The sequence below is a fragment of the Psittacula echo genome (assembly GCF_963264785.1).
Source record: "Psittacula echo genome assembly, chromosome: 6".
Lineage (NCBI taxonomy): Eukaryota > Metazoa > Chordata > Aves > Psittaciformes > Psittacidae > Psittacula > Psittacula echo.
Genome location: NC_137743.1, coordinates 50,590,673 through 50,603,043, shown reverse-complemented (window position 1 = coordinate 50,603,043; position 12,371 = coordinate 50,590,673). Strand labels below are relative to the sequence as shown.

The following is a 12,371-nucleotide window of genomic DNA, read 5'->3' as shown; positions in this document are numbered from 1 at the left end:
TATTTGCACTCTTCTTATTGATTGCTTTAAGAACAATTCCTGACTGACAGCCTTTTCCCTTATATGTGTACCTGAGGCTGTTTTCTTCTTAGAAAAATGATATTCAGGACATAACAGAATGTTCTCAAAAACTTGTCTCAATGATTTTTGCTTGTTTGTTTTGGACTTTTTTTTAATGAGCCAGCATTGGGAAAGGCTCTTTTGAGTCATAATATGTCTTGGCAACACAGGTTTTGAGCTCAATGCAATGTTTTCTCTGATCTACTTTAAGCAGTGTTTTCATTATTCCTTTTGGGAACTGTTTATTGTCACTCATTTGAGATGCATATTTTCTCTTACCTCATTTACACTGTTAAAACTGTGATATCTCTCTCATTAACTCTGCTCTCATTGTTTAGAAATCCAAGGATTCCTGCTAACCAGACTCAGTTGTTTATATGTCAGTCAGTTGTTTGTATGTCTTGCTCTTTTTGTTGAGGCTGTAGTGCTCAAAGTTTCCTTAGAGCATTTTTCTGGGTTACTGTGCATCATCAAAACATGATCACTTTGCTTTGAACTAAGAGCTTATACTGTAGTTGTACAGTACGCATAAAATGTGGCTGATTTTTTTTTTTTTCTTATTTTGAAAGAAAAGATTACATTAAGATGTACTTTGGCATGTAACACTGCAATTATTGAAGCTTTAAAAGCCTTTAAGAACCCATGTTAACTTTTAGTCCCCATTATGCATTTCTCTTTATCCTGCTACTATCAGTCTGGTTAGAACTGATGAACTGCTGGCCTGAGCAAAGCTAAACAGTATGAAGTCACTCTGTAGGGATTGCTTGTGGTGATTCCACATACCAGACAGCCCAAATCTAAATCTATATGCCTTATACTTGGTAATATAGGAAGCAGCAATACATGCTTTGTTTCATTGGCGGAAAAACAGGTAAAGCTGACGCTTTGGAAATACTGCTAAAAACACTGAGATGTTTGTGTACTGGCATTTCTTGAAATTTGCTGCCAAACTTCTCAGGATAGCGCCTGATTTTCAAAATGGCATTGAATGTTCACTGCTTCATGAGAAAGAAAGCTGGAGTTAACACTGACTTTGCTCCCCCAGTACTGCAGAGAGGCTGCTGTCAGATGCAGAGTTAAGTGCTTCTGAAAGTCCCATGGCTGATAAAAAGGCTCCGGGAAGTGAACGGGCAGCAGAGCGAGCAGCAGCTGCCCAGCAGAACTCTGAAAGAGCACGCCTAGCTCCACAGCCATCATATGTAAACATGCAGGTACGCTTCCCTGAATAAAGCCAAATCTAGAGCAAAACTTGATAAATGCAAAGTGAAATTACCACAGAATGCAAAGGTGACTGACTAGTAGACTGACTTGGCATTACCGTTTCAGTAACAGCATTTCCCAGTAAAGTTTTTAACACTTCCAACTGAAAAGACTAAAAGTCTTGAAGAAGACAAAAAAGCCTTTATATGTTTGTGTTGAATAAGAAAAATAAAAGTACAGAATAAATTGGATACCTATATCAGTCAACACAAGCATAATTTATATGCAAAAAAAAAAAAAAACACTTATATCATTGTTTTGAGAACAGCAAATTAGATCTACAGAAGACTTTTTTTAACTTTTCATAAACAGTGTCAACAATTTTTTTCCAATAGCTTCAGGTTCATATACGGGGGGGATTACTTGAGTAACTACATTGGTTTTGCTTTACATATATGGATTTCTACATATTTGTGTCCCTGCCTGTGGCAGGGGAGTTGAAACTAGGTGACTAGGATCCTTTCCAACCCTAACTATTCTATGGTTCTATATATTCTTTTTTTTTTTTCTTGTACTGGTCCTACTCTAACTACAGCCTCCTATAGACTGAGTCCATGTTATTGCATATGTCCCCTAGGGAGACCCATTTGTTTGCAAGCAGTAGGATCAGAGTAGTTTTCAATATAGATCTATCAGTGTGTGGGCTAACTAGACTGCGTGGAGTAGTGGAACCAAGATTAAGGTTAGTGTTTTGCAGCCTTTTTCCTTAGTTATTCATCTAGTTGTTTCAAGTACTGAATTAAATTTAGGCTACGCTTCAGGCTAAATACTGCTTTTTGTAGTGTTGTGTTTGTTTAGGCTTTGTTAGTCTGTCATTTAAAGAAGTGTAAGTTTTTTAACCAGGGATAATTAAACTTCAAATCTTTTTATTTTTATAGGTAGTGCAAATAATAAGGGATTTTAATTCTCTCAAAACTGAAATTCTTTTTCTTTCAGAAGATGACTGCATGGGGAACTAGACTTGAAAGATTATTAAACATAACTGGTGACTAGATTTGCTGTTTAAGATAGTATATATTACATACTTTTGAGGAATGTTTAAATGCTAAGAACAGATGATCAAGGAAGGGGAAATACGCTTGGAAAATGTCTTAGTAAAAAAAAAAATCAAAGCAAAATTCTGCCTAAAAAGTTTGTAAATATTGCTGCAGCCTCACTCAGATGGATATTAGATAGTTTGTTATCTATTGTCGAGTGAACACTTTTACTAAGGCTCTACTGGACTACTGTCAAATTAGTGTGTAGTACTTCAGATTTCTCCTAGATATATTCATTGGCCACTTTCAAAACCTTTGTTTTTACAAGAGCTGAGTACTGGAATGACATTTATTCAGAATGGCAATTGTGTTATCTTCTGCATGTTTACTTTCTAGGCATTTGACTATGAACAGAAGAAGCTACTAGCAACCAAAGGTATGTGGATAAACAGTGACTTCTGAAAAGTTTAGTACATGGCTGCAAGAATTTTATGTAGCTTCAGTTTTGCAATAGATTATTAAGCAAATCTAAAGCTTACGTTTGTATTATGTAGTTTTCACGTTTCAAAAGTTTCTTAATACTAACATAGTATAAAATACAGTAAAAACAACTTGTGGATGGAATGTTCTCTGTGCAAGTGTATCCCTATGGAAATGATCTATGTTGGGGTTGGATTTTTTTTGCTTTTGTTGGGGTTTCTTTGTGTGGGTGGTGGGGTTTTTTTGTTTAATTTTTTTGGTGTGTTGTGGGTTTTTTTTCTTTTTTTTTTTTTTTTTTTTTCGGAAACCTCATAGCTGTAATACTTGATTTTATTTGGATGCAAATTAAATTTTCAGATGTTTGTCACATTGCCAAAGTTGCTCCTTATGTCAGGGATAAATTAAGTTACAAAATTGGTAAGCGACTTAACCACAGCTTTGGTCCAAAATAAAACTGGAAACTCCCCTTTTTGAAACAGATAAATTCATTTGGCTTCCTTGCAGCCCTATGGGGTTTAACTATCCTCTCATAGAGTAAATTGCCTTAAGGATAGGATTCAGGCTGTGTAGCAGGTGGAAGTTTTTAGGATTTACTCTTTGGTGGATTGAAGTCCATTTACATACATGACTCTGGGATGATCATCTCAGTACCTTTATTAAGGTTAACATTTACTAATTTGTCCCTATTTTTTTTAGCTATGTTGAAGAAGCCAGTTGTAACGGAAGTGAGGACTCCAACAAATACGTGGAGTGGTTTGGGGTTCTCTAAATCTATGCCTGCAGAAACTATCAAGGAACTAAGAAGAGCGAATCATGTATCTTACAAGCCATCTATGACAACTACGTATGAGGTATAAAAAACTATACTTCATAATTTACTTCATATGAATGATCCAGTTGTTCCTCTTGAGAGACATTTAACTTTTCTAAAAATAGGTCTTGCAGATAGGATTTTTAGCTTTCTTCTTTGGGTCCTAAATATTTTGTAGGTGAAAAATGTTTGTTATGTAAATATTAAGGCATATTGAACACATTCAGCTCAACACACAATTATGTCTGCTTTTTAAGTCTTACACTAGCTTTATCAGGAGTCTGCTCCTGATAATATATTTGTTTAAAGAATCTTAAAACAACATATAGGACCAAATGTCTCAATCATTGTAGACAAGTGGTAGAAATTTTGTAACTTAATTAAAACATTGCGTATATATAGATAAACTATATAATGTGAACCACCGCATGATGGAGCAGAATGTTAGAATAAGAAATGGGTGTAGCTCATCGTATCTTCTGTTGATAAAGCTGTAGAAGTGGGAGAGTTTTCTCTATTTGCACTATTCACTGGGCCCAGAAAAATTTCATAGGGAGAGGGCAGCCACAGCTCCAGCAAGTCTCTCTAGAGTCCCACCATAGGAATCTTGCAGGGAATTTGTTACTTTCTTTTTCAGAGGTGCTCTGAATTGCTTTATGGTGCTTTTACTTGCCGCAATCTTTCCCAGGTTCCATAGAGACACCTTTTTCTTCTGTCCTACTTACATAAAATGTAAATAGTATGTTTCTTCAGGAATGGGACTTCATACAACTCTTCTCTAGGATGTATATAACTTTTAATGCAAAAGAAATATTCAACCATATTAACAATATGCCTTGGTGTTCCTCACTTGACATCTGAAATTTTGTGTCATTCAACTATATGTAATAGGTTTGAATACACATAATATATGCAAATTATTTAAATACACATAATGAGGTTTCAGGAGTAACTAGGAGGAAAGAAAAGGCTACCACAAAAATCAGTGAATCGTTGTGGGGTTTTCTGGGTTTTTTTTTTACATGCTTTTCTATACAGACTGACTTGGGGTGGGGATTTCCCCCAGACTGTGATATTCTTCTGTAAGATTGGTAGTCAATTCCTGCTTTTCTTCATTTGTTGAGTTGTAAAAAATATAGCTCACATCGTCAGGTTTTGGCAATGATAAGGAGCTTTTGCCTTCTTACTTCAGTGGTGTCAATTTTCCTGAATAGCAGAGAAGTTTGCTGCCTCCTAAGTTGTGCTTTTTTTTTTAATTGGAATCTGATGCAAGTGTATAATAATAATAATAATAACTTGCTCATTTGGTTACACAACTTTTATTCATGTAAGTGTGTGGTATCAATAATGTTAATCTCCTTTCGGGTACATTCCCACCCAATTCCATAGTTAACTGCTGCTGTCAGGGAATACCATTCCCTTATTTTGGAACACTCAGAACTGATTATTAGTACTTTATATTAAAATGTGTTTAGAAAAAAAAATAACCTGAATTCACAAACCAGTGTGGAATTATTGTTGTTGTACTGTGTACAGCAGTGTTGTCAAGTATTGTGTACTTTATCCAGTTGTCTTCAGATAGATATTCTGTTATGTTCTCTTCCCTCTGAAGGGGTGTAGTTGGTAGACTGCTTTGTCTAGAATTCGTGTGGGAATTTGATAGGATGGAATGTTTTGGAAACAAACTTGGAAACACTGAGCAAATTATTTTGAAGCATGTTCTTTAAATAACTTCTGCTCAAAATCTGTAAACTGCAAATGTTTTAAGCACACCTGCTGGTTTTGTGTCCAGTTTGTGATTATTTGGCTATTGATCAACTGCCAAAAGAATGTTTGCTAGCATTAAAGGCTGGGGTTTTTTAACTAAGCTGCTTCAAAGAAAACATCTGAGTCACAATGAAACTTTTGTTTACTGTCCAAATTCTCTTTTTGTGAATTGCAGGGTTCATCAATGTCTCTCTCTCGGTCCAACAGTCGGGAGCACCTGGGAAATGGCAGTGAATCTGATAACTGGAGAGACCGTAATGGGCTTGGACCCACAGCTCATAATGAATTTGTCTCTTCAATTGGCAGCCCCAAGCGAAAACAAAATAAATCAGGTTAATTTCTTAACATCTTATTTAAAAAAAAATCATATTGATATCAATGAATATTTATTTGAATGTTTCTTGGCATCACTAGGGATTTAAATTACCAACAACTATGAAGTAAACTACTTTTACAAATTGAAAAGTGAAAGCATATGCAGGATTGTATAACATGATATACAAATAATGATCCAAAAGGAAAACTTATAAGGAAATCCTTTAAATGTTAAGACATGCTTGTTGAAAGCTCTGTGCTGTCTTGGAAAGGAATTTTCAGAGTTTACTGAAAACAAACCTATATAAAAGCTTATTTCTAGACTATCATTGTTCTGTTCTGCTACCAATACAACAGCCAGGTCTTTGTTGGGCTATTTGCTGCTCACTGGTGAAGTCGTAATCTGTGCTGACACTGAATTTTAAAGCATAATTCTCTTTATGGTGATAAAAAAAGACTATCTATATGTTTGGCATGGCCTAGCACATGATTTTAAACACTGGTTTCTGTGGACATATGCTATAAATTTTATAATTACTTTTTAAATAATTGAAAATTAAAAATTAAAATTTTACTTCAGTTGACTTTTTTGAAACTTTTTTTTTTTAAACAACTTAATATATACCTTTCTGAAAGAGAGAAATGGAGGTAGAGAATATTGGGCTATACTGAGTGCACTATGGGGAAATAATGACTATGGCTGTTTTTACTTTTTTTTTTTGTATTACTTTTCTTACAAATGTGAATTAAACCTAAAGGTGAGATTAGCTGCAAAGTACACAGATAGTATAAGGTGGACATCCAAAGAAAAGATAGCTTCAATTAGAGAAAATATTCATGGTTAATATATTTGCTTTTTAAAATCAGGAATAATTACATGTTAGTTCAGCTGTGAATGGCTGCGTACCATATTCTGCATACCATAGAACAAAAGAGATAAAAAGTTTCTTTGAAACTGAGCCACTGGGGCTTCCAGATTAATTGGACAAAAAATAGAAGCTCTAGGTTAATCAAAATAAATAAGGATTAAAAATGTAATTACATATGCATTAGAAGAAAATCAGAAAAGTGAATACATTGGCTGTAGGGGAAGCTGTTCTATAGCAGCTGTAGCTTTCCCAGAGTATGAAATGCATGGAGGAGGGACAAAAGAAATAGCTGTGAGTTTCTTGTACAAATGTATTTACCTTTAATGTATAGGTGCCAGGGTACTAAAATGTAAGTCTTCATTGCCACAGTTGCATAGTAATGTTGAATGTCTTTGTTTTAAAATAAAGCTTCCTGAGTGCACCAGTAAGTAGTTCTTAATATTCGATTTTCAATACATGACCTTGTATCATCTGCCCTGAATTTCTGTTCAGCCTCTTTTGTTATTATCTTAACGTGATAGCAGAAAAAATGAAACACTGCTGTTTAAAGTCTAAAAAAATCATTTTAGTTGTTGCTTCATTTGTCAAACTTAATGTTCACGTTTTCAACAGTGAATGGCTAACTGTATTTTAAAACTTTTTCCAAAATGGAACTAAGGTAGATAGAAATTCTCCAAACTCTGTAAATCTTATCCCAAATGCTTCTATCCAGTTTGTGCCCAGAAAATAAGAAATGTAGCATAACCAGTTGTGAAAAAGTGGTTGTTTTCGCATCCTGTTGGTGGTTGATAGTGAAAGCCATAGCAGAAGTCTCTGGAGCGGTCTTAATTTTACTCACCTGAGAAAGTATCCTCTGCCTCCTGCAAGCCTCTTATGTATCCACTGTTGTTCTTTCTTGTGTCTGTAATGACAGAGGGAGCAGTCACAGCAGCTTCATTTGCACAAATGCCTGATACGCTCCCTGGCAGCTATCCTTTTCTTACAGCATGAGGAAAAATAATTAAGAACTGTGTTTTTGTGTACCATCAGTATGTACACACCTAGGAAAGGGATTGCACTGCTAAACCAGGTGTCTTGGGGTTTTTGAAGGAACTTTTTTTTTTTTCAAGATGTACCTTTTAGACATGCAATTTAAGATTGTATGGTGATCCCATTTCTAGTTTTAGTCTTTTATAAAACTATTACATTTATTATTTTTGTCTGTACTATTCTAAAATGCTAGCCAAATCATGTAGCTGCTATGTAGTTCCTTTACCAGGAATTGCGCCGGCATGGTTTTCTCTTCATCCAGACCAAAAAGGGCTGGTTACATTTGTGTGCAATGATGTTTTCCAAAATATTTACCAGAAAAGAAGAGAGGCCTTGAAAGAAGAAAAAGCAACAGTATCTCTTGCAGTTCTTTCCCCTGTATGGGTTCCTGACTTGTATCCATGTGACATTTTAATAATGTGATTTTATTTCTTAAAAGACTTACCTGATTATCTTTTCATAGAAAACAAAAACTTTGCTTTATGCTGTTTGTTCTCTCAGACCACTGAGAAGCTTTTTGTTTCTGAATAATAAGCATTTAAATGTTTTGTCCATTTAAAGTTCTAACTGAATACAATATTGGTATGACAGAAAATTGTGCACTTCTGTGATTTGTCTAAAAAGTGCACTTCTTCTCTTTCAGCTGAACACTATCTCAGTAGCAGTAATTACATGGACTGCATTTCCTCACTGACAGGAAGCAATGGCTGTAACCTGAACAGTTTGTTCAAGGGATCTGATCTGCCTGAGCTGTTCAGCAAACTTGGCTTGGGCAAATACACAGACGTATTCCAACAGCAAGAGGTTAGTGTTCATTCAAAAGACACCTTTGTGTTTGTAGCATGTTTTCCGGCAGTATTCTCTTGACCAAAGACACTAAGAAGTCTGCTTTGTGACAGGATTTTCATGAGCTGTTCTTTCAAAGCTGTATCATACATCTTTCAATTTCCAGACAGCCAGCCTGGACATGAATACTATAAACTTTCCCTGTGTGCCAGTTGACTGACTTTGACTTCCACAGTTGACTTCCACTCCCAACTTAGATATATGGTCAGTCACCTGTGTGATTTCCTCTTCTGCGCCAACTAATTTCAGTTTAGTCCAAGTGATAGTATTTCGTATCTGCAGAATACTATATAGCTAGAGTCAAATTGATTATCTGCAGATAATTTATGCCAGTGACAAATTCAACTGTGTCACAAAAGTACAGAAAGCCCAGCCACAAGACTTGCAGGCTTAGATGTGTAGAGTCCCTGAGCTCGTTCTGAAAGCGCTGTTGTACATGGGAAGTGTATGTGTCACACTGCTAGAATGGGGTCTACTAAGGAGCAAAGCAGAGGTCCGTGTGGGTTATGTCAGTATCTCACGTGGTACAGGGGGAGGACCATAGTTAGATTTGGCATATTCCTGTGTTCCGGACCCATATGTCTGCTTTTTGCACCTTTATCAGCAGTGGGGTCTGCACCAGTTGCTGGTCTCATGTTTTCACCTGTATGTTTTTTCCTAACAGACCGCACAAAGTGGGTTTTTGCACAGATTGACATGTCATTGAGAACAATGAACATGTTCATGAAATGCAAACTCCAAGACGATCTTCTATTCATATTGCTCCAGTTGCTTTGGTGTGTCAATATTTAGCTTCAGATTTGCTTCCATGAGACAAAAAGTCTGCACACTGGGGCACATTCAAGTGTGTACTACGCTATTTCAGGGATAGACATGAAGCAAGCTTGTACCTTCTCCTGCACACTAAGTCACTTACGTATACGCCCTCACAGAACTGTCCTGAGTACACTCAAGTGTATTGCTGCTGTCTCAGCATAAGGGCAGTTTCCTGTTAGCATTTCCTGTCTCTAATCATGCTGCTTAAGTGCTGTGGGGTCAATTTTCAATCTGAACAAATCCAGCCATGTCTCAATTCTGTGTATGATTCATCAGGTTTATCTTCTTACACCCTTGCATGTTCCATAATACCCATATTGTCCAGTCATTAATCCTTTCCTGTCATCTTAGCCACTGTTGTAAAAAGGTGAGATGTCTGTTGGTTTCTAACACATGATGGCTTTTGTTTGATAGGTGGGTTTTTGGTTTGGTTTCTCTCACCACAAGAGTTGCTGATTACGTGTGAGATGAGTCAAGTAGTTTGGCCAGACTGAATTTTCTATTATGTTTCTGAATTGTATTGGGAGGAAAAAAAACCCTAAACAGACATGGTTGCATGCACTTTGGAATGCTTGGTGCTGTAATTCAACTGTGTCATCAGTAGTTGAGCAATCATCCTCTGCTAACCTACTGTAGCCTGAAGCATCTACCATATCTACAGACACATATACCTGGCTGTTCCCAGGTACATTGTAGCAATTGTAAACACTTGAAATCTCAAGTCACAGAGGAAAAACATTAATTGATCTTCAGTGCTTTTCTTAAAATGCTCACTTTTTAGTTTCTTCTTATCTGCCAGAAGTGTGGAGTAGCAAATTGAGTAACTATATGAAGAAGCCACTAGAAAGCAATGATTGCAGTTTACATGCAAAGAAAAGGTTGGCAAAGTAACTGTAAAATGCAATAGGAAAAAAACCAAAGTATTCTGAACCACATTTATGGCTTACTACTTTTGGGGAGAGACTTGTTTTGCATCATTTACATATTTCTTTTTACTGTAGATTGATCTGCAGACATTCCTTACTCTTACTGACCAAGATTTGAAAGAGTTGGGAATTACCACTTTTGGTGCCAGAAGAAAAATGCTGCTTGCAATCTCTGGTAAATAACATGTTATCTTTCATTGATTTTAAGCATTGCTTGTATTCTTTTCACTTGAGTTGTGTGTTTATAGCTGGCACAGGATTTTGAAAAGACTGAAAAATAAGAGTCTAGTGCGCAGAGGTAATTTTGGCTTGACCCTCATCAGAAGGTGCTTAAAACCAGGTTACGTAGAGCTTTCACATTACCAATAATAAACTTTCAGTAAGAATGATAAGATTTCAGAAATATTTCAGTTGCATAGTCCTATGTCCCCTCGTAAAGTTAGACCTTGATAGAAATTTTGTTTCACAGCAGATTGTGAACTTTATTTTATGTCCCAAAACTAGGGGTCACAGAAGCTCTGGGATTACAGGCTCTGCAGAATCTCAGTGGCACTTGATACCAGTCAGGACTGGCATTTTTAAGCTTTATTGATTACCAGAGTAATCATCTTACTGGGAAAAACTGCCTGATTGGGTGGTGTCTTTGGTTTTGGTTTTAGGTTTTTTTGGGGGGGTTGATTTTTTTGCTTGGTTTTTCAAATTTAAGCAATGCATAACTAGACCTTTTTCCCAGTTATAATAGATAGGATTGAGATTCATATTACGTAGAAGTGCTCCGTCATTGTCTAGGCAGTGAATCTGTAGCAGAGGAAGAATTTTCCACAGATACTTCATTGTAACACTAGATCATTTTTCTCCCAATTGCGTCTCCTGCTGATGCTGTTAGTGAAGACTTTTAATAAGTTTAAAATAGTGGCATAAAGAGCTTAAAATACAAAGTATGTAGTTCAATAGCAATCATGAAAATCTATGTAATCTTTCAGTGATTTATATCTATCATGGAGCTTGTTTACAAAAATAGAAAAGTGGGGAAAGGTAAAACGTTTTGGATGAACAATTGCTAATACAAGCTTAGAGTGCATGTCTGAGTGAGAGGTGAGCATCTGTTTTTTTTTCTAGCAGTCCTTATTAAAACATTTTTCTAGTGTTGTTAAAATAAAGAATTGTGCTCTGTGAAATAAACAAGATGCCAAAAAGCTTTTCTGTCACCTCAGTTTACATCACATGGTTGTGCTGCAGCCATAATGTGTGCCTCTTCAGGAGGATTGCAGCCTTGAGTACTATAACAGAACCTTTTGAAAGTGTTTTAGTCAGATCAATTTGATCTAAAGCAATATTGCAAAATATTATCTATTCCACACTTTATCAGTGCCAAATGAAAATTGCACCAAATAGAGGTTGCATCCCAAGCAGCTTCTGTGAGTCTCAAGCTGGCATTCTTGCTATGCTGTTGAACTCATTAAATTGAACGAGGACTTCAGACATCTTCAGTTCATACTGTTCTGTCTGAAATATCTTGTTTAAACAGAAGTTTTGGGTTTGGCTTAGGTCAAAATATTAAAATTCACTTCTGATGAGAGCTTTTTGTGTGTATGTGACCTTTATAGAACTGAATAAAAACCGAAGAAAGCTCTTTGACCCATCAAATATACGTGCCTCGTTCCTGGAAGGTGGAGCTAGTGGAAGACTGCCACGTCAGTATCATTCGGACATTGCTAGTGTCAGTGGTCGCTGGTAGCAGTTAAGTTGTGGCTCAGAAAGTCAGCCGTAAAGACGGACATGGCAATCCTGTGGACAGCCTTCACTGCACACCACCTCTGCACTTTGGGAGTTTGGGTGTCAAGGACCAAAGCATTTTGTCTGCACAATTCTGTGCCAAAAGAACAGAGAAAACACATTTTGTCTGTTGTCTTTCAAACACCAAATGTGGGTTGCTTGTTACTCATGTAGATTGGACAGAATTTGCAATAATAATAATATAGGGTTCTTTGTTTAGTGTTTTATTACCTATAACTATAATGTATGCACTGAATTTTTACCTTGTTGAATGAAGGAAGAATGAAGAGCTGGGATGCCAGAGAGCATAGATTTTGGTTTTATCAAGATGGATTTTTCTGGTACTGCTTAAAATAATTATTGAGGTCTTTCTGCACTTTACATGTTCTGATTTCTTGTCCTGTGGAAATCTATTTCTTTCATTTCCATACCAATTTTT

At 36.2% G+C, this 12,371-nt stretch overlaps 1 protein-coding gene across 1 annotated transcript in view; it reads left to right on the top strand.

Moving 5' to 3' along the window:
* The window catches only part of BICC1 (BicC family RNA binding protein 1), a gene marked incomplete at its 3' end in the record, with an annotated part of 109,145 nt that extends 97,251 nt beyond the window's left edge, over positions 1-11,894 (top strand). Inside the window, exons 15-21 of the mRNA XM_080621588.1 lie at positions 1,106-1,271; positions 2,694-2,733; positions 3,474-3,628; positions 5,531-5,687; positions 8,212-8,372; positions 10,232-10,331; positions 11,764-11,894. Coding sequence (XP_080477714.1) covers positions 1,106-1,271; positions 2,694-2,733; positions 3,474-3,628; positions 5,531-5,687; positions 8,212-8,372; positions 10,232-10,331; positions 11,764-11,894 — 910 coding nt within the window. The remainder of the gene's footprint in view (positions 1-1,105; positions 1,272-2,693; positions 2,734-3,473; positions 3,629-5,530; positions 5,688-8,211; positions 8,373-10,231; positions 10,332-11,763) is intronic.
* Between the last annotated feature and the right edge of the window lie 477 nt (positions 11,895-12,371).